General features: G+C 43.0%; 1 protein-coding gene across 8 annotated transcripts in view; it reads left to right on the top strand.

Annotated features, from left to right (window-relative positions):
• SPATA21 (spermatogenesis associated 21) overlaps nucleotides 1-17,001 on the top strand; it is a 32,903-nt gene extending 15,902 nt beyond the window's left edge. For all 8 annotated transcript variants that reach the window (XM_074218310.1, XM_074218311.1, XM_074218312.1 and 5 more), the window contains 8 exons: nucleotides 617-798; nucleotides 2,153-2,301; nucleotides 9,178-9,315; nucleotides 10,493-10,564; nucleotides 10,962-11,079; nucleotides 12,760-12,926; nucleotides 16,354-16,528; nucleotides 16,804-17,001. In XM_074218310.1, the coding sequence (XP_074074411.1) occupies nucleotides 617-798; nucleotides 2,153-2,301; nucleotides 9,178-9,315; nucleotides 10,493-10,564; nucleotides 10,962-11,079; nucleotides 12,760-12,926; nucleotides 16,354-16,528; nucleotides 16,804-16,891 (1,089 nt within the window). In that variant the 3' untranslated portion in view covers nucleotides 16,892-17,001. The remainder of the gene's footprint in view (nucleotides 1-616; nucleotides 799-2,152; nucleotides 2,302-9,177; nucleotides 9,316-10,492; nucleotides 10,565-10,961; nucleotides 11,080-12,759; nucleotides 12,927-16,353; nucleotides 16,529-16,803) is intronic.
• Nucleotides 17,002-20,488: the final 3,487 nt, after the last annotated feature.

Genomic DNA, 20,488 nt, shown 5'->3' on the forward strand with positions numbered 1-20,488 from the left:
CCAGCTCTGATGTTCTCTGTCCTAAGGCCTTCCCAGCTTTGATATACTCATCCAAGAGTTTCCTAAATTTACAAAATCACGAATCTAGTTCCTATCCAAGATCCAAAGAGGGGAAGTGTGACTTGTCCAATTAATGAACAGAATTTCAAGCCCAGGTCTTCTGACTTAGAATCTATTTGTCCTACTGAATATACCAGCTTAATCCTTGGTCTTCCCAGACTGGAAGAGTAATATCAAGGGGAATGGGGATAGGTGAGAAGAGGAAAGGGCAGGAGTAGAAACTGGTTTGGGGAGAAGCAAGGGGTTAAAGAGTTCAAGGCAAAAGGAAATTGCCACAACTATCAAAAAATGCTCTTCTGGGTGGGCTAGGTAGTACAATGGTTAGAGCACCAGCCCTGGAGTCAGGAGGACCTGAGTTCAAATTTGACCTCAGACACTTAATAATGACCCAGCTGTGTGGCCTTGGGCAAGCCACTTAACCCCATTGCCTTGCAAAACTTAAAAAAAAAATGCTCTTGTGATCTTAGAGGTAAATGAGTCCTTGAAGAAGAGGGAGCCCAAGAGAGAAGCCCAGGGGCCTCACCAAAGCTAGCTTTCATGAAATACCTTCTTTTAGGAAGAGGAAGAAGAATCCTTCCCAACCTGGCAGCTTCAGGCCTGGGGTACCACATCCTGGAAAGCAATTGTGTCCAACTCTACCCAGGCCTCCTCCTCGTCTCTGGTTCCAAGCGACCCAGAAAAAAACTGTAAGAAGACAGAGCTGCCTCAGAACTTGGACAGGCCAAACAGCAAGCCTCGGTAGGAAGCCCTAGCTTAGAGCATCTCACATCTGCTCCACTTCCTGCTCCTCCGGACTTGACTCTGCCAGACAGAACTGCCCTCAGCCCCTACCTCTCTTGAAGGCTTTGCCTTTGGAATGATGATAGGAGTTGGGTTTCTTCTTGCTCAGTCAGCCCATAGCCAGAGCACAAGATGGCCAAAGTGTTACAGATCTGGAGAATCCTTAGCATAATGGGTATAAGCCTGCCTCACTCTCTATGTCTCTAGCTATCTGGTCCTTTTTTTCCTTTGCTCTTTCCCCTCTCACTTATCTAGATCCTTTTATCTTCCATTTCCCTAAACAATAGGCATATCTATTTTCCGTTTCTCCTCTTTTTCCTCCCTTTTGACCTTACATTGTTTCCTCTCTTTTTCCTTAACCCTATCCCTCTTCCCCCCCCTTTTTTTTATCTTTCCACTTTTCTACTTTCCCTCATCTTGCCTCTGTTCATTTCCTAGGCTTGTATTTCAGTCTTTGCATGTCATTATCTATCTCTCTTTCTTCCTCTATCTTAGTCTCCTTTCTCTTTTTTCTCCATATCTCTTCTTTTGTCTCTTTCTCCTTATATCTGTTTCTATCTTGCTTTGTCTCAAATTTCTTTTTTCCCCCCCTCTCTCCCTTTCCCTTCTTTCCATCTCTCTTCTTTGGCTCTCTCCATCTTTTCCTTCTTTGTGTTTTCCCTCTCTTTCTCCTTCTCTTTTTATTCCTTTCTCCCCCCCCTTTCTCTCTCTCCTTTCCTGCCCTTCAATCTTCCCCCCCCCACATTTGTCATTTCTATCTTCTCTCTTCTATTTTTCTCTCCTCCTTTCTTTCTTAAAAAAAATAACTTGGGACAGAGAGGTGGAACAGTGGATAGAGCACTGGTCCTGGAATCAGGGGTACCTGAGTTCAAATCCAACCTCAGACACTTAATAATTGCCTAGCTGTGTGGCCTTGGGAAAGCCAGTTAACCCTCCATTGCCTTGCAAAAAAAAAATAATTCCCTTCCCTTCTTTGTCTCTGGCTTTCTCTCCTTTCCTCTCTTCTATGTCTCCTCTTTATCTCTCCCTTCTATCTCTATCTTTCCATCTTCTCTTCTCTTTCATTTTCTTTCTAGATCCCTTTTTTTTTCAGTCTCCCTTCTCTATCTCTTCCAGTCTCTCTCTCTGATCACTCAGGAGCCTGAATCCTGGGATCTTGATCCCCTCCCAATTGCTGCAAGGCAATGATTGGGTGAGTCTGATTGGATGGGTAAGGTTTCTGTCTGGAGAGGAACCTGGACTTTTCTTTCTTCCTTTTTTCCTTTCCACCTGACCTCCCTTTCCTTCCCCCCAACCCTTTCACTATCCCTAGACCTATGACTGCCTCATCAGGAAGAAGATTGGATTCTTCAGCCCAGCCCCTCAGCTCCAACACCTACAGAAAGGACAGTAAATCGCCCCCCATTACCTCCAGTTTCAAGGAGTGGAAGGGGGATATTCTCTCTCAGAAGCAAGAGGAAGGTGAGGGATTCAAGAGAGAGTTTGGGTTCAGTAGTGAGGAAGCAGTGTGGTTGAGTAGAGAGAGGATTTGATTGAGTTAAACCTGGTTCCCTTTAATAGAATGATGAAACTTCTGGACTCCTTAGAATAATGTTTTTAAATGCATAAGTAAAAATAAATAAGATTACAAGGACATAAATTATTTAAAAAAAAAAAAGAGTTAAACCTGGGGGCAGCTAGGTGGTGCAGTGGATAAAGCACTGGCCTTGGAGTCAGGAGTACCTGGGTTCAAATCCGGTCTCAGACACTTAATAATTACCTAGCCGTGTGGCCTTGGGCAAGCCACTTAACCCCATTTGCCTTGCCAAAAAAAAAAAAAGAAGAAAGAAAAAAAGAGTTAAAACTGGACCTGAGCTCTGGTTTTGCTTCTTGTAAACTGTTGCCTGTGTTACCTAAGAAAAGTAACTTCTGGAATCATATGGACCAGCTCTAATCTTGAAGGCTTATCAATCAGAATCAATATTATAAAAATTTCAGTCAATAATCTTTGCTCTCATGGACACCCAGAGATCTCTCTAGGTATGTCTAGTTGTTCTCTAACATAATTTATTACACTGTGATTATTAAAATAGTGAAGTTCAGGGGCAGCTAGGTGGTATAGTGGATAGAATATGGCCTTGGAGTCAGGAGGACCTGAGTTCAAATGTGGCCTCAGACACTTAATAATTACCTAGGTGGTCTTGGGCAAGCCACTTAACCCCATTGCAAAAATGAAAAAAAAAACCAGTGAAGTTCAAATCTGCTCTCAGACCCTGGGCAAGTCACATAATCTAATTGCCTCCCTTTAAAAATAGCATTAAAGGGGCAGCTAGGTGGCGCAGTGGATAAAACACCAGCCCTGGAGTCAGGAGTACCTGGGTTCAAATACAGTGAGACACTTAATAATTACCTAGCTGTATGGCCTTGGACAAGTCACTTAACCCCATTTGCCTTGCAAAAACCTAAAAAAAAGCAGCATTAGAGAATAGATATATTAAGAGGAATAAAAGAGAAGGAAAGGAGACTTATTCCTTAGCCTGAATAAGGAAACAGTTTCAATTCTTCCCTGCCTCCAAGGGTTTATCCCAAGTACCATCAGCTCACAGAATCCTAGAAAGATCCTAACTCCATAAGTGTTGTCATTGACCTTGAGCCTTCCTCTTCATTATCTATTTTCTGAAGATTTATTTCTTCCCTTGATTCAAGGTTGGCTGCTGCCTCTATGCTAGCTTTTGGCCATCACTGTTGCTGCCTTTTTGGCCACAATCACACTTACTTCTCAACTGGTTCCACAGGTCCTAGAATTCCTTAATTCTCTCCCAGCAGGGCTGCCTCCAGTCATTGCTGCTTCCTCATGTCTTACATTACCCCCATTCAGAAGTTTCTACTTCCATCTTTCTCACCCTTTTTTCTCCAAGCAACCTCTGCTCTCAGAGCTTTGTATAGACATACATCTTGGAACCAATGCCTTATAAGAGGGCTTGCTATATCACCTTTTCCGTCCTCTGGAGCTGGCAAACTGTTAAGACTTTTTATTAATTGCTGTGTGGTCTACTGGCTTGCATTTTCCTGGGGCAGCAAGGTTTGCTAACAGAATTAGTTGGAGTTTTCAACCATGTACTGTTGTTTGTTTTTCTGAACTCTGATGAACCAAGGTCAAAGCTAGAATATAGCTTTTCTGCGGTAGGTCTCTTAGCCAAATGATATATTGTTGATTTCTCTACCACCTTCCCATCTTCTGAGACTCTTAGGAAACCAAGTCAGCATTCACTTGATGTCATAATCTTCTTTAAGAACAACAACTGGGAGCAGCTAGGTGGTGCAGTAGATAAAGCACCAGCCCTGGAGTCAGGAGTACCTGAGTTCAAATCTGATTTCAGACACTTAATAATTACCTAGCTGTGTGACCTTGGGCAAGCCACTTAACCCCATTTGCCTTGCAAAAAAACCCCCCAAAAACCTAAAAAAAAAAAATTTAAATGAATTTAAAAAAATTAAAAAAAAGAAAAAAAGAACAACAACCAATTAATCAATGACTCTTGCTCCCTAAATCATAGGATCATTCATTTTAAGTTGGAAGGACCCTTAGAGACCATGAGTTTCATCTCCTTCATTTTAAAAATGAAGAAACAGTATGAGAAAACTTACATGACTTTCCCAGGTTCACACAGCTGGGCTTTCTAATTACAAGCCCAGTATCTTATCCATTATGTCAAAATATTAGATATGGAGTAAGCCTCTGGCACTTCTCCTGGTGACATATGTATAAATGTTTGGCTCAGGTCTCAATGCCCCAGGAATATTCAGCAGGATTAAATTGGCTCCAGATTTCCTATGGCAGGTCAGATAACACTTGAAATACTCTATTCATTTCTGGGTGCCAAGTTTTAGAAAGGACATTGATAATCTGGACCTTGTCCAGTGAAGGGCAATTGGGATGGTGAAGGGCTTTGAAGCCGTGCTATATAAGGATGAGCTGCAGAAATGAACAATGCTTAGCTTCAGTGAGGACATGATAGGCAAGAGAGGACTTAAAAGGCTGTCACTGTGATAAAGGATTAGATTTGTTCTACTTAGCCCCAGAATAAGTCGGTGGAAAGTTGCAGAAGGGCAAATTTATGCTCAATATCAGGAAAAACTTCCTAATTGTTGTAATTTTATGTCCCAAAGTAGAGTGGGTTGCCTCAAAAGAGAATGAACTCAGGGCGGCTAGGTGGCATAGTGGATAAAGCACTGGCCCTGGAGTTAGGAGTACCTGGGTTCAAATCCGGTCTCAGACACTTAATAATACCTAGCCGTGTGGCCTTGGGCAAGCCACTTAACCCCACAAAAACCTAAAAAGAGAGAGAGAGAGAGAGAGAGAGAGAGAATGAGCTCCCCCTCAGTGGTAGTGTTCAAGTCCAAGTTGGATAATTTGGTATCTTTTCACTCTGGACAGGATGTGATGGCTAAGGTCTCTTCTAACTCACAGATTCTAGGCTGGATGAGCTACAAGAATAGTAATTTCAATTCACTATCCCTCCCCCATATGACTGGAGTCCATTCTCCCACAACAGGAAACAGTTGGGATCCTAAAGTTGCTCCCTCCAGAGTTTGTTACTTGTTCCTTAAGTTCTGTATTTTCATAGAGTGTACTGGGGAGCAGGGTTTTCAATAGAATGAGGAGCTCTGCTATGAGATGTCATGGACAACAGCAGGGAGGAACAATTCCCTCCCAAAAGCTCGACCTCCTCTTCCATAGTCAGCTCTTCCCTTGACTGCGGAGCTCACACTTCTCAGGGTTGGTTCCTGCCCCGACTGACTCTTCAAAGACTATGGATGTCTTGCTTTTAAGGCCACACTAGGGGTGGCTGATCCTTGGGCCATTCTGTGATTCCATTCTGTTCAATGAAATAGCTTCTTCACCCCTCTGAAAAGACTCACAAAGTTAAATACTTGTTTTCATTCACTTAAGAGCAGAACATTTTGTTTTCCCTCTCATTTGTCCCTTGCAATCTATAATTTATTAACATTTATTAAGCATATCTACTATGTGCAGGCACTAAAAAACAAAAAAAAATTCTAGTCCCTGTCCGCAAGAGCTTATAATCTAATGGGTAAAGGTAACATGCAAACAACCGTGTACAAGGTCAGTATGGAAATATTGTTACTTGCTCCTTAAGGTTCTTTATTTTCATCAAATGGGTTGGAGAGCATTCAGTTGAACTGGGCTTTCTGATAAACTTTGCTTCTCCCTAAACCTAATTTTGCACCCTCCCCCCCAAAACAATAAACCACATAGGATTTCAACTGACTTTCCTGACTTTGGAATTTGAGTCCCTGGCTTTGAATCTCTGCCCGGGTCCTATCTTTGTAACTATGGGCAAGTCATTTTCCCCTTCTAAGCCTCGACTTCATCTATAAAGAGACAATTAGCCTAGATGATCTCTAAGATTCCCTCCAGTTTTGAATCTGATCCATGATCCTAGGTTACTTTGATTCTCTGAGTCTCTGTTTTTCCATTTACAAGAAAATAAAACTTGTATTACCTACCTCATAGAACTGTGATGAAGAAAGTACTTTAAGAAGTATTAAAGAAATATGTTGTTGTAATTTCAGTCCTAAATTGTATAAACTCATAATTCTTTCTATACTATCACTATCCTTAGTTTCCACTTTTACCTTATCTGCCTCTTCCTCATGGTCTCAAATTGTCAAAAGGAAAAAAATATATCTAGGTACTGAAAGACATCAAGGATATCTTACAGCATCTTCTCTCATGAACTTATCTATGACACATCTATCATATCATATATCATAATATGCTATATTATGATATAAATATGCAGTACCCAGATTCCTCCTTGTGTTGACTTTCTCCCAAAAAATCTCCTATTTAAGACACTTTGTGGATCAGCATCCGTTCAAACGCACAACTCAGGAACCCCCACTGATATATTTTCGTTTAGTAGCCTAGCCTGAGTACATATTAATTCAAAATGAAAGATGTATAATTTTATAGTTTAGTAAAATAAGTATAAAGAAAAATTACCTCACATCATCCACGTGTAGGAACACTCTTCCTTTGATTACTTGACCATCAGTGAAGGGAAGGACAGAGAACTTATAAGGACAGAGAGGAGTATATATACATTTACATATATGTGTGTGTGCATGTGGATATGTGGATTTTGTTTGGCCAAAGAACTATACCACATACATATATATATATACATATATATGTATATACATATATATATGTATATATATGTATGTATGTATATGTGTGTATGTATACACACAAGGATTATGTTTAGCCAGGGAACCTATGTGAAAGGAAACAAATAGCAAAAGGAATTCACACTATTAATGTGATGGAGCTGCCAACGATCCTCTAGTGATAGAACTGTGTCAGTTCTAATCTCTAGGCTACCTCCACTCTGTTGTCATCTCTTTTGAGCTATTGTTAGTCTCTGATGCCACCTGTTGGTCTTTTGCTGTAAAGCATCCAAGCCTTTGGTGGACAGCCCTGCTGGTTTACATGTTAGTTCTTTTGTGATGCAGACACCAGACAGCTAGCTGTAGACAAGTAGTGATTCTTTTTAAGCAAGGTCTTTTTAATTCCTCTTCTCCTGCTGTCAGCTTTTAGGTTGTTTTAAGTCTAAACTTTTATTTGATTTGAAGGAGAAAATTTCTTTTGACTCCCATAATGCCAATTGTGGTCCATGCATATCATTGAGGGTCTGAGTCAAGAAAACTCTTAAGAGATTATATACATTTGCCTTGCTTTTTCTTCAGCAGTTGCTTCACTCTTTTAGTGCAACTTTTTCATTCTAAGCAACAAGGGTGAGTTGAGTTTTACAGTTTTTCTCCAAAAGGGTGAATGAGAATGTGGAGAAGGAGAGAAAGAATGAGGGAGGCACTGTTCTCTCTTTGGGAGGACCACTCAACTAGTCTTTATTTATTATTAATCTTTTTCTCACACTACACATCCTGCCCAACTGAGCAAACTGAAACAACCACCACCACCACACTCTAAAAACTAAAGTTCTTAATCCATAACTGCATGGTACAGAAAAACAACTTCCCATCTTGGCCATATTTGAAAATTTAGTTTACATTCATCAAGTCCCTGAGGCAGCTGGTGCCATGGAATGAGTTACTATTTGTAAAAAGCATGGAACACATTGTAAGTTCTATATAAATACTTCTTTCCCTTCCCCACTCTGTAAGAAGGGAAGGAGTATATTTCATCTTTATTTCTTTTGGACTCATGGTTTATCATTGCATTGATTAGAGTTCTCAAGTCTTTATTATCATTGTATATGTTGTTCTATTTTTCTTATGTTTGTCAGGTCTTCTTAGTGTCCTCTAAAACTGTCATTTCACATGATTGTACAGTCTAAATTATATCAGATTGTTCACTACCATGGGATGGAGGCGGGTTACTCAAAAGCTTGCAAAAGAATGAATGTTGAAAACTATCTTTGCAGGTAATTGGAAAAAAATAAAAATAAAATTTTTAAACTGTCATTTCAACATTTCTTATGGCACAATATTTCAGTTCACTCAAATATATTTTGTTTAGACATTATCCAGAAGGATATCCCCTTTGTTTCCAATTTGGGTCTACTTTAAAAAGCTCTGCTATAAGTATTTTTGTGCCAATAGACTCTTTTTTTCTCTTTCTTTGACTTTTTTGGACTATAGGTCTAATATATATATATATATATACATATATATATATGTATATATATATATATATATAAAACAGAGAGAGAGAGAGAGAGAGAGAGAGAGAGAGAGAGAGAGAGAGAGAGAGAGAGTTGGGTCAAAAGATATGCAGAGTTTAGTAACTTTCTGTGCATAGTTTCAAATGTTTCCCAAATGGCTGGACCAATAGTATACAAGTATATTGTTTTCCTGAACCCCCCCCTTACTTTTTCCTCTATTGTCATCTTTGCAGTCTGATTGATGGATGATAAAGAAGCAGAATTTTCAATTTGCTTTTATTTGCATATCTATAATTATTAGTGATTTAGGGTATTTTTTTCATTTTTGATGTTGATTTCTGGAATTACTTCCTTTGAAATCTCTCTGTCTCATATACTTTAATTTTTTAATTTATTTAATTTATTATTATTTATTTATTTTACTTATTTAAGTGACTTGCCCAAGGTAACACAGCTAGGCAAATATTAAGTATCTGAGGTGGCATTTGAACTCAGGTCCTCCAGACTCCAAGACTGGTGTTCTATCCACTGTGCCATCTAGTTGCCCCTCTCATATCCTTTTGGTTTTTGTTCATATCCATTAAGGGAAATGGCTCTTATTTCTTTAGTCAGCTCCCTTCATCATTTTATTCCATCTTCCTCATAGCTTTTAGAGAATACTTTAAGTTTTTCTGTGGTCCTGGAGAAATTGACATCCACTGCCTGAAGACCACTCTATCACTAGTGGGGATACCCAGGACCCAAGATGAGATGGCTGATGCCCTGACTAGTGCTGACGTGAATGGTAAGTAAACACTGGAGAGACCCCCCCCTCACCCTTTCCCAAGGATCCCAGCTTCCTCTCCATTCCCACAACTCCCTGTCCAAGCCACTGTATGTTCTTGGGGTTGACACTGAAAAGGGCCCTTCATTAGAGATCATGAGACCTGAGTTTTAGATCTGCACCCTAGTACTAGCCTGCTTAGGATAAATTAGTGTGGAACCTTAGCCAATTCATTTCACCTCACCTGACCCCAGTTTTCTCCCTTGTCAAATAAGGATTATAATGCCTGCCCAATCCAGTTTAGACATTCACCCTATCTCTGAGTATCATAAAATCATATCAAGTGTAGCTGGAAGGAAGATGATGTCTTCCAACCTCTTCATTATAGAGAAAAGGAAACTGAAATTCCCAGACAGTGCCCTATTGACTGGCCTACAGTTTAGCTGGTAGGAAACCACCATTTTGTGGAGCAAAGAAACCCAGACTTCATTCATCAGGACCCAATTTTAAAATACTGGGAAGCACAAACTACATCAAGTGACAAGAGGCTTTTTTTAAAAATCCCTGTTCAGTGTACAAAAAAAAATTTGGGGTTTAAAGTCAAGGGAGCTTGAATTCAAATTTCAGCCCTTCCAATTATTTACAAGGTCAATTTGAGTGACCTTGAATGAACAACTTATATATATGGACCCCATTTATGCTCAGTAAAATCTCTAAATGTTAGAGTTGGTCAAAGATGAACTCTAAGCTTAAAATCCATGATTCTATGTTCCCTGAGTGAGTCCCCATTCTGACAGTTGACACACAATCTCTTCACTTAATCTAGCTCCCAGTCTTCTGATAGGGACACACACACACACACACAAACACACAGCTGACAGGGAGGCGTAGTCTTTAACCTCAGGAAATTCTAAATAGGAGGGGAAGCTATAAAGTACAAATTCAATAAATCTCATTTGTTCACTCATTTAACAAGCATTTATTATGTGACACCAAAGAAATGTTAGTATAGAAGGCAAAAAAAAAAAGTTTAGGTAAGATATGACCTTTTCATTTATGGAACTAGGAGAAATGGATGGAACTTAACCCACTTTGAAAATAGCCCATTTTGAAGACAGTCATGTGGTTCAATGGGAAGAGTCCCCTGGGGTGAGAGCTGGGAAAGAGACTTTGTGTAAGGCTTTGGATGTTTCTGCAGGTGATGGACATGTGGATTTCAAGGACTTCCTGTATGTCCTGACAGATACTCACCGGTTCTGTAGATCCGTAGGTGAGAAGGGGACCCTGTGGGTGAGGTAGTGCTTAGAGATAAGTCGAGTGAGCAGAAGGGAGGATACTGTGCAGAAGAGCCAAGACCTGAGGGGGTTGGTGAGTTGATAGGGTCTTGTTCCTATCCCACCAGCCTTGTCACTAGCATATGATATTGGGACTAGGAGAGACTTCATTCATTCATTCATTCATTCATGTAACTAATATTTATTAAGTTCCTACTGTGTATAGAGTACTACATTAGGCTTATGAAGATAAAATAGAGTTCCTGACCTCTAGTTCAGTATAGGGGATGGGATAAAATCCCATACCTGTAGTTAAAGATAACATACATTACATGATAAAAACTAAGAAAATTACCACTAGTAAGCTGATAATGCCTTCCACTCTTCCCTCAGAACAGAACAATAGTCCTTTATCAAATGTTCGAAATCCCCATACTCTCCTATTTGAAATCCTGTCCCAGTTGGTAGAGATGCTCGCTTTACCTGAAGCCTCCATGGAAGAAATCACCAAGTGAGCCTTGGGGGTTTGGGGAGAAGGTGGGGGAGGGGAGGGATTTGGGTGATGAAAGAGCCCTGTCCAGGGAGAGAAAAGATCTGGCCTCGGGGCAGGTTCTATCTCTCATTACCTCCTGAATCTTGGAAAATCCACTAATTGTGACTGTCAGAGGTTTTCCCCCCTGTAAAATGGCATTTAATAATCCTTGCCTTGCCTTCCTTCACAGAATAGTGGTAAGGATTCAGATGAAATAAAGAAAGTAAAAGGGTTTTGTAAAGCATTCTATAAATAGAAAGCATGATGCAATTATAAGGTATCGTTAGCAATAAAATATATTACTATGTTAGGAAAACCTGAATTCAAATCCATCTCTTAACATTTACTACTCATGTGACCTTAGCCAATCATTCTACTTTTATGTGCTTCAAGCATCTGCCCAGGATCAGTCTAGTAAGTCAGATGAATTTTCTATCTTTACTTCTATCTTTATCCTTCTATAGCTATCTCTTATTATATTTCTCTATCTCTTCAGTTCTATCTTTAGATATTTATACTTAATATAATTCTATATAATCTATATTTCTCTATCTCTAGCTAGCTCTTTGTCTATTATCTCTATAGTTATGTTGCTTTCTCTATATAATCTATTTCTAAAACTATCTCTACATATTTCTCTATCTCTATATATCTATCTTTTTGTCTATATATCTGTATATTTATAGATCTCTCCATCTCTATTTTCCTATTTCTGTCTTTATCTTTTTCTTTTGCTAGATTTCTCTATCTCTTTCTGTCTCTAAATCTATGTAGATCTTTATATATCTAATTCTATATCTATTTCCACATTTTTGACTCTAGTAGTTCTTTGTCTCTCTCTACATCTATATAACTATATAAATATATATCATATATGTTTAAATGTTTATCCCTATCTGTCTCTAACCTTCTATATCTCTTTCTCTCTCTCTCTCTTTCTCTCTCTCTCTCTCTCTCTCTCTCTCTCTCTCTTTCTCTCTGAATGGCTTTAGGTTACCAACACATCTAAGATATTAGGTTACAAATAACTTGCTGACCTACTCAAGGAGAGAGCTCTTGTACCAAGAATTCTCTACATCGGTGAAACTTGGAACAGAGCAATGGTGTAGGGGCAGCCAGGTAGTGGTGTGACTAGAACACTGGCTTGGCATCAGAAAGATCTGAGTTCAGATCTTGCTTGTGACACATATTAACTGTGTGACTTTAGGCAAGTCACTTCACCTCTGCCTCAGGTCCTTCATTTGTAAAATGAAGAAGTTAGTCTTGGTCTCTAAGATCACTTTCATCTCTAAATTGATCTAGCTCTAAATGAATCCTCTTCTAAGACTCCTAAGTCTTCAGTCCAAGACTTGGACAACTCTGTTCATCACTCATCCTGGAATTGACTCTAGTCCATGAGACCAGAGACAGTTTCTTCTTCTGTAGAATGCGTATAATAATATTTGCAATACTTACCCTCTAGGGCTGTTGTGAGAAAAGTGCTGTTATTTTTTTTTTCTATTTAGCTCTGTAGAAATGACAATAGAGCCAGGTTCACTGATTCCTAAAGTCCATCTCCTGCCCTAGTCAGCAGGCCCCATGAATGGCCAAAATTCACAACATAGAAATGTACCAGTTGCCTTGGGGCTCAGGGCTAAGTAGGGATCTCTGATTCTCCAGTTATTATCAAAAGAAGATGAAATTTATGTCGAAGTATAAAGAACATGCTGTAAATGGTACCCGACCATCTCATCCCCACAAGAGAGCCTTCTCCCGAACCTCAGATATGAGTCCACAAGAGCAAAAGGTCTTGAATGTCATGGACCGGATCAAGCGGCAAAACCAACGTGAGACCCCTCCCTCCCACTTTCCTTCCTTGGGGCAGCACTCACCCAGTACCTGGGCCCAGGGGCCCAGGCTATTCCATTCTCCCCCTAAGGAGAGCCAAGTCCTCTACCTGTCTGGGGGGATGGAGCTTAAGGGAAGCAGGGGAAGCCTTCACCAGGGAACCTTCCTTGTCCTGAGTAGGAGCCAGGAAATATGAGTTCTATTCCAGGTTCTGCTGTATGAATTGAGGAGATTCATTCAGTCCATCCTATCTGGGGCCCACCCTCTATGGGCCTCAGTTTCCTCATCTATAAAATGAGAGATTTGTATCAGATGATCAATGAGATAACCCTCAACTCTGACATCCTGTGTTCTAAGGACCCTCCCAGCTCTGATATCCTGGGTCCTATGGCCCTCCCAGACCTGCCATTCCCTGATTCTATCTTTGCCACTAAGATTAATTCTTCTTTTTATGATCTAAGTTTCTTTCCATTTCAATTCAATTCAATTTAATTATTGAATGGCATGGAAAGATAAAAATGACATTGTTCCTATTCTTAAGGAGCTTATACTGGGGCAGGTAATAGGGGAGGTATAACACCATGTACACAGATAAGTAAATAGGAAGAAAATGGAGAGGTATAAGGAAGGACAAGGAGGGAGGGGAGAGGGGGAGGTGGGGAGAGAGGGAAAGAGGAAGAGAGAAAGAGATGTGGAAGAGAAGTGGGGGACAGAAAGTTTACTTGTACTGGAATATCTAAGAGGAAGTGGCAGCTGAGCTGAGGCTGAAGGAAGGTAAGAATTGTGGGAGACAGGGGCGAGAAGGTGGTGTATTCCAGGCACCAGGGAAGATTTGGACAGACACCAGAGGTGGCCTTTTGAGTTATTCAGTTTGACTGGAATAAAATGTTGAGACAGATGTAGTAAGAGGTAAGACTGGAAAGGGACATGAGTCAGATGATAGGGAACCTGAAATGCTAGGCTGGAGAGTTTGTATTTTAGGGACAATAGGGAACCCCTGGAGGTTTCTGGGGAGGAGAGTTAGACATTAGATATTGCTGGCTATGTGTCTTAGGAAGATTATATTGGCAGCCACATGAAGGATAGTCTGGAGAGGCAAAAATGCAGGAGACAGGGAGATAGCGGGTTTGTGCAGCAACCCAGACAAAAGGTAATGAAGGTAGAAAAACAAGGAAGGTGCTCTCTAATGCTTGTTGACTGATTGATGACTAAATATAAGAGATGGTGTGGACAGAATATTGACAAGGTAATACAATTGGTTTCAGGTAAGGAGCAAGGGAAAAAGTGAAGTCGAGATGGATTCCAAAGTTATACTTCTGGATGACTGAGAGGATGTTGGTGCCCTCAGCAGAAACTGGGCAGTTGGGAGGAAGGGAGAATTTAGTTAAAAACTGGACCTGTTGAGTTGGAGAGGCTGCTAGAACATCCTGGTGGAGCTGTCCAACAGTCAGCAAGTTCATAAGAGATGGGGCTAGGAGTAATATGTATCAGATCTTCCCTAAACCTATGGCAGCATGTCAGGAAAGAAAAGATGAGGACCAGGACAGAACCCAGGGAACACCCACGGCCAGGAAGCCAGGAAAGAGGTGATGATCACCTTCAGCAAAGGAACTGAAGGACCTGAAACTCTCTGCTCATCGAAGCGCTAAGACTGCTGCTCCCGTGTGACCTTGGGAAGCTCACAGGATATCTCTGAGACTCTCTTTACTCTTCTGTAAAATGACTAGATTCTGTAAACCTGTGTTCCTGTGATCACGAGTGGCCAGACACTTGGGGGACCATCTAGGAGGCAGGCATAGAACCAAAGAAAAAGTCACTAGGAGAGAGATCTAGGCAATATGAAAACAAGATACAAACACATTAAACACCAAACAAACTCTTCCTTTGATTCCCCATTCCTCTCAAACTATCAGTCTAGGAGGAAAGGATGGTTGAGTTTCAGAAGCTGAGAACAGGATTCTGGAGTTGGCAGGTGATTGTACTTAAGTAACCTTGTAGAGACCATTTTCAGTGGAGAGGTGGTAAGGAGAAACTGGGAAGCAAGGAGGCAGAGAATTGAATGGGACTGAGAAAGCAATGAGAAAGAGAGTAGTGCATGGAGACGAGGCTAAAATCTTGTCAATAAGAGGCAAAAGAGATACCAGCTGATGGCTTGAGAGGAATGGGGAATCAAATAAAGGTTTTTTATAATGCATTCACATCTTTTGTTTTCATGTCTAGATTTCTCTCTGTGCCTCCCTTGTCACCTCCTAGTCATCTTTTATAAGAACTAATTTTTCACTCAGTTCTTTTTTTTTGCAAGGCAATGGGGTTAAGTGTCTGAGGCTGAATTTGAACTCAGGTCCTCCTGACTCCAGGGCCAGTGCTCTATCCACTGCGCCACCTAGCTGCCCCTATAACAACTAATTTTTAAAAGAAAAAAGGAGAAAAACCTTAAAAACATTTTTTTCTCAAAAGGATAAATTGGGAGATTAAAACTGAAAAGAAAGTGATCTTCAGAACTCACTCTCAGTAGAAACTGCTCTCCATTGGAGGGATGAGTCTTGGCAGGAAAAGCTAACTTCCTCTGAGATCAGAGAAAAAGAGTCAGGAGTAGGGAAGATGTGAAGGTAGCATGTGGAGGGGGTGGTCTGTGTCTATTCTATGTCTGTGTGTGTGTGTGAATGGATTATGGGAGAGATCATAGGTCCAGACTTGCAAGGAACATCAAAGATCACTTAGTTTGACCTCATTTTCTAGATAAAGAAACTGGGAAGTTATGTATTTTGACTAAGCTCACAATCAACAATTTCTTAAACAGTGATAAATTCTGGAAAAAAATGACTAGTGGTGTCCTGCCCTCCAGAGTGAATCTATTGCCTCTTAATGGGCCAGATGATAGAAAGAGGGTGAGATGAAGATATGTAGTAGGAAGGATTTGTTCATGAAAAAAGAGGGTTCTAGTGAGCCAAGTGGACATTCCAGCTCTTTCTTTGTTCTAGGGTTCCCTCCAGCTGTGACAGTCCATGTTCTAAGGGTTCTTCCAGTTCTGTTGCGCTATGTTCTAGGGTCCCTCCCAGGTGGCACAGTCCATGCTCTCAGACCCCCACCACCTTCAGCTAGGATACACGATATTTTCAGGTCCTCACCTCAACTTTGCCATTCCACCTTCTCGGGTCCCTTCCAACTTGGGCAAATTATGATCTAGCTTACTTGAGGCTTTGGACTTCCTCTTAGCCAAGGGCAGAGGTCTGAGGCCAGCTGGTTCTCTGTGGCCCTGGACTTGAGAAGCGTTTCCAGGGACTCTGCATTTTCTACTCTACTTGGAGTGATCCTGGCTGTTGAACACCAGGGGCAACTTGGGTTCAGGGCCAGAGAAGCAAGAACTGGGGGACCTGGGGTGGCTGCCAGCTGCCTCTACATCAGCTTTTTCCTCTTCTCTACCAGCTTTCCTACAGAGTCCCTATGCGGCCCAAGGAATCAGCTATTCATTGTGCCCCCGCCTAGACAAGAAGGCGGCCCGCCGGAGACAGGGGTCTCACATCGTTTTGGAAGAGTATAAGCCCATTGACATGACCACTGATTTCAGGACCTTTTTCCAGATGGGATCCAAGGGAGGCAGGTGGGCCTAAATGTTAGGCACTCCTCATCTTCCCCTGGTCCTGGAAGATTAGGAGCTGGGGCCCAGTCTCAGGAAGGGGCCCCAAAGCTGGGGGAGGTTGATTCACCCTGGGTAGGTCACTCTCTACAAGTCCCTTCCCTTGCCTCCTAATCCTGCAACTGAGACTGAATTAGATCTTCTCCAAGTGACCAGCTCTGCTGCTTCCTGTTCTTTGTTCACTCTCCCTCCAGGAGAATCCAGGCCCCCCCACCCTACCCACTGGCTTTTCTTTGCAGGGAGCTCAACCCCACTCTTCGTAAATGGCTCGTCCCAATATGCACACACTGCTGGGAGCCTCTGGCACTCTTCCACACCTCTGACTGAGGCTCTTACCAGGTCTGGGGACTCGAATATCAGGTGCTGTTGGGCTTAGGGTAGGAGGCCACCTCTGGGGCCTGGTCAGTCCACCCAGCCAATAAACAGAAATGTGCTGATCCTCATTTCCTCGTTCCCAGGGGGCGGGGGAGTCCCAAAGCACAGTGACTTCACCCCCTCAGAAGGAAACATTCCTGCAGGTGAGGAGGTTCCACCAAAAGACTGACCCAAGAGGAGGCTGGGTCAGCCCTGGAGGCATCCAGAGCAGCCTCCAGGAGCTTCTAAGGCATCCTCCCCCCAGAACCCACAGCCACCACTAATCCCCAGTTAGGCTCCCGGTGACTCCGGGGAAAAAGGTCTGAAGAAAGGGTCCCTTGGGAGCTGGAGCCCTACCAGCTAGCTGGGTGGTCTTCTCCCACGAGCTTCCCCTGTCACTGGGGACCACCTCTGGCCCTCCTGAACCCTCCACCACCCATCTCTACAAGAGAGACAGAGAGATAAGAGAAAGAGACTGAGAGAGACATAGAGAGAAACAAAAGACAAAGAACCAAAGAATGGGAAAGAAAAATAAAGACAGGGCATAGAAGTTGAGAGGGAGACAGGAGAGGACATAGAAAAGAAAGGGAAAGACGAGAGAGGACATAGAAGAGACTGTGTATGTGACCTAAGTAGGGTGGCCAAAGGAAGCACCTTGTTCTGCAGGGGAGCTGGGGGCTCAGGGAATACAACTGGGGAGCCCTCCGTGTGGCCTTAGATGCCCATCCCAGCAGTCCCTCTGATCACTCACTGGCCTCTTACAACTTCCACTGATCACTGCCCCCTTAGGCCAAACCAAACAAATCCAATATTACTTGTGCTCAATTATTGTCTTTTGCAGCTGAGGTGGTTAAAGACTTGTCCAGGGTCACACACCCCCTAGGTGAAACTGAATTTGAATCTAGGTTTTACTAACTCCAGGCCTGGCATTTGACCACAAGTCTCCTAGCTGACTGAGCTGGTCGTACTCTGAATGTTCTCCAGGTTATCAATCTTACCTAAGTTATTAGGACCCATAAAACACTCCAGAAATGGAGGTAGGCTAGCTTTTTAATTTCTGAAAGTTGTTTCTTTCTCTGCCCCCCTCCCTTTCTTTGATAAGGCAGTTGGAGTTATGTGATTTAGCCAGGGTCACATAGCTGCATCTGAATATGGATTTGAACTTGGGTTCTCCCAACTTCAGGGCAAGTGATCTTTCCACTGAACAACCCACTCCCCCAGTTAGGTCTGTCTTAATAGCAGCTCCAACACCACCCAAGCATTTTAGGGATGCTCTATCATATACTCCTGTAGTCTCCAGCTTTTTTGGTTGAATTTTTAGGCATATCTTACCTCTATTCCCCAATACATTCCTCACTTCTTCCTGATCCAGGGAGGTCTCGCTTATAACAAAGCATTAAAGAGAAAAATAAAGACCTGTAGTCAAATTGCCAGCTGTCCCCTCTGATGCAATGACAGTATATAAGAAGATCCTATCCTTAAAATCATCTGTACAAAATGACTTCTGGTGTTCCTTTTCAAGGTGGCCTCAAATTGGAAACTGGGGCAGTGTCCTGGGGGAAGGGGGAGTACCTAAAGAAGTTGTGCATACAAGCTATAAATCACTGTGCCATAAGAGAGTGAAGGGGACCTTTCTGGAGAATGGGAAAGAATTCCTATAAACAGATGTGGGGGGCGGGGGGTGGGAAGGATAAATTCAGAGGGATAAAACATTGAGTCTTGACGTGAAGGAAAGTGAATTAATTATCCAGGGTGACAAATCGAGTGGTGAAATCTCCGAGATTAGAACCAAAAGGTTCTTAGCACTTTTGTCATTTATTCTAGAGAGATAAAGAATACAAGAAATTAGTGACAAGGTTCTGACAAGTTTAAAACATTTATTTAAAATACAATTTATAAAATGCTTAATCTGCTGACTTGGGGACCCGAGGAAAGGGGTGGGAGTTGAGGGAGCTGCCCGGCTACTCCAGCAGGACAGAGCTGCAGGATATATGGCATCTCTCCCTCCCTCCCCTACTTTTCTTCCTTGAACACACCCAAGGGTACCTTGGCTCACCTTGGGGGAAACAACTACTAGAAACAAGGTTCCAAGAGGTCTCTCAAGCCTCTGGGCCAGGAGTGGCCAGGTGTGGCCCCACCCATCTAGTCTCAACAGGAAGGCTCCCCCAAAGAGGGGTGGGCTGGGCTTATGGGGTGTTGCCTCCTGCCTGCAGGTGGGGAGCACCCTGATTGACTGGGCTGAGAGGGGCTGATGGCCAGCCCCTGCACCCCCAGCTCCTTTGGTTAGCTAGGCTGATGTGGGAGAAGTGGCTCATTGGAAGCTGTTAAGCCGGGAGGTCAGGGGCCTGGCCCATGGGGTCAGAGGAACTGGAGGAGAGGATGTTACCGTGGACAGGTAGCTAAAAGGGGCAGCAGCCTCAGGTTACTGCCCTGCCCCACCCCCATCCCGGATTTCCTAAGCCAAAGCCCACAGTTCACGTTAAAAATAAAAAATAAACAGAACAAAACTGAACCAAAGGAAATGCACTTAGGAAAGATGTGGAGGACTAGAGAGCCCAACCCCTCCTCCTCCTCCCAATTCCCTGACCCAAGCCCACAACTCACACACATAATAGAGTTTCCTATTTCCTTCTCTTGTACTTCCCACTCTGGGATTCAAGGCAAAGCCTTGGAGCAGGAGCTGCTGGGGGCCCAGAATGGGGTCTCACCTCAGCAAGGAAGGGCTAAGCTCCAGGCCTGGGGGCTCCCACCCTGCCCTCCTGGGCAGGACCCTGGGCCTCCTTTGGGTGTCCCTGACCCTGACTTTCTGGGTCAATGAGTTGCGTAGACTGTGCACTCAGGCAAGTGGGTCAAAGCCAAGGAGAGCAGGCCTCCCTTCCCTCCTGTCACTCCTGAAGGTAATTCCCTGGGAAGGGAGGGAAGCTGATGCCACCATTTTCTGGGCTGATGGCAGTCATGTCCCTTTCACTTACTGTGGCACCACTCCTCCTCAGAGTCAACCCCCAAGACCCTGGGCTTTGGGCCGGGCAGTAACCGCCAAGAGCAGCAGGCTGTCTCCCACTTGTAGCCCCTTCCCCCTGCTGGGCCTGACCCCAGAGCAGGGCAGGGCAGGATAAGACAGAACAGGAGAGCTGGCAGACAGGCCATCACCGAACCAAGGCAAGGCTCAGCCCTGGGGGCAAACTCCACCTGCCGCACTGGGTTTTAAATATGGCTTTGCAGTGCACGGGTGCTACCTGTGAAATGCAACCATCTCCCAATCCCCTGGAAATTGTGGGTTAAAATCAGAAGCGGGAATTGGCTATTAACTAAGTCATAGGAAGAATCAGTGCAGTAGAGGAAAAGGAGACAAGGACTGAGAAGAAAGGCAGACATTTCCACAGTGGACAGGCAGCACGGACACCCGCAGAGCCCAGAGGAAGCCATTTTCGGCAACACTGGCTCCCTCGGCCCTGGGGTTAAGAGGCCTGAGCTGAATTTCCAGAATCCAGATGGGTATAAGATACCCTCCCCTCCAGATCCCTGCTTTGGAAGGCTGGGCATCTAAGTCAAGGTGAGTGAACACTGGAG

The sequence above is a fragment of the Macrotis lagotis genome, chromosome 1 (genome assembly GCF_037893015.1).
Source record: "Macrotis lagotis isolate mMagLag1 chromosome 1, bilby.v1.9.chrom.fasta, whole genome shotgun sequence".
NCBI classification, from domain to species: Eukaryota; Metazoa; Chordata; class Mammalia; order Peramelemorphia; family Peramelidae; genus Macrotis; species Macrotis lagotis.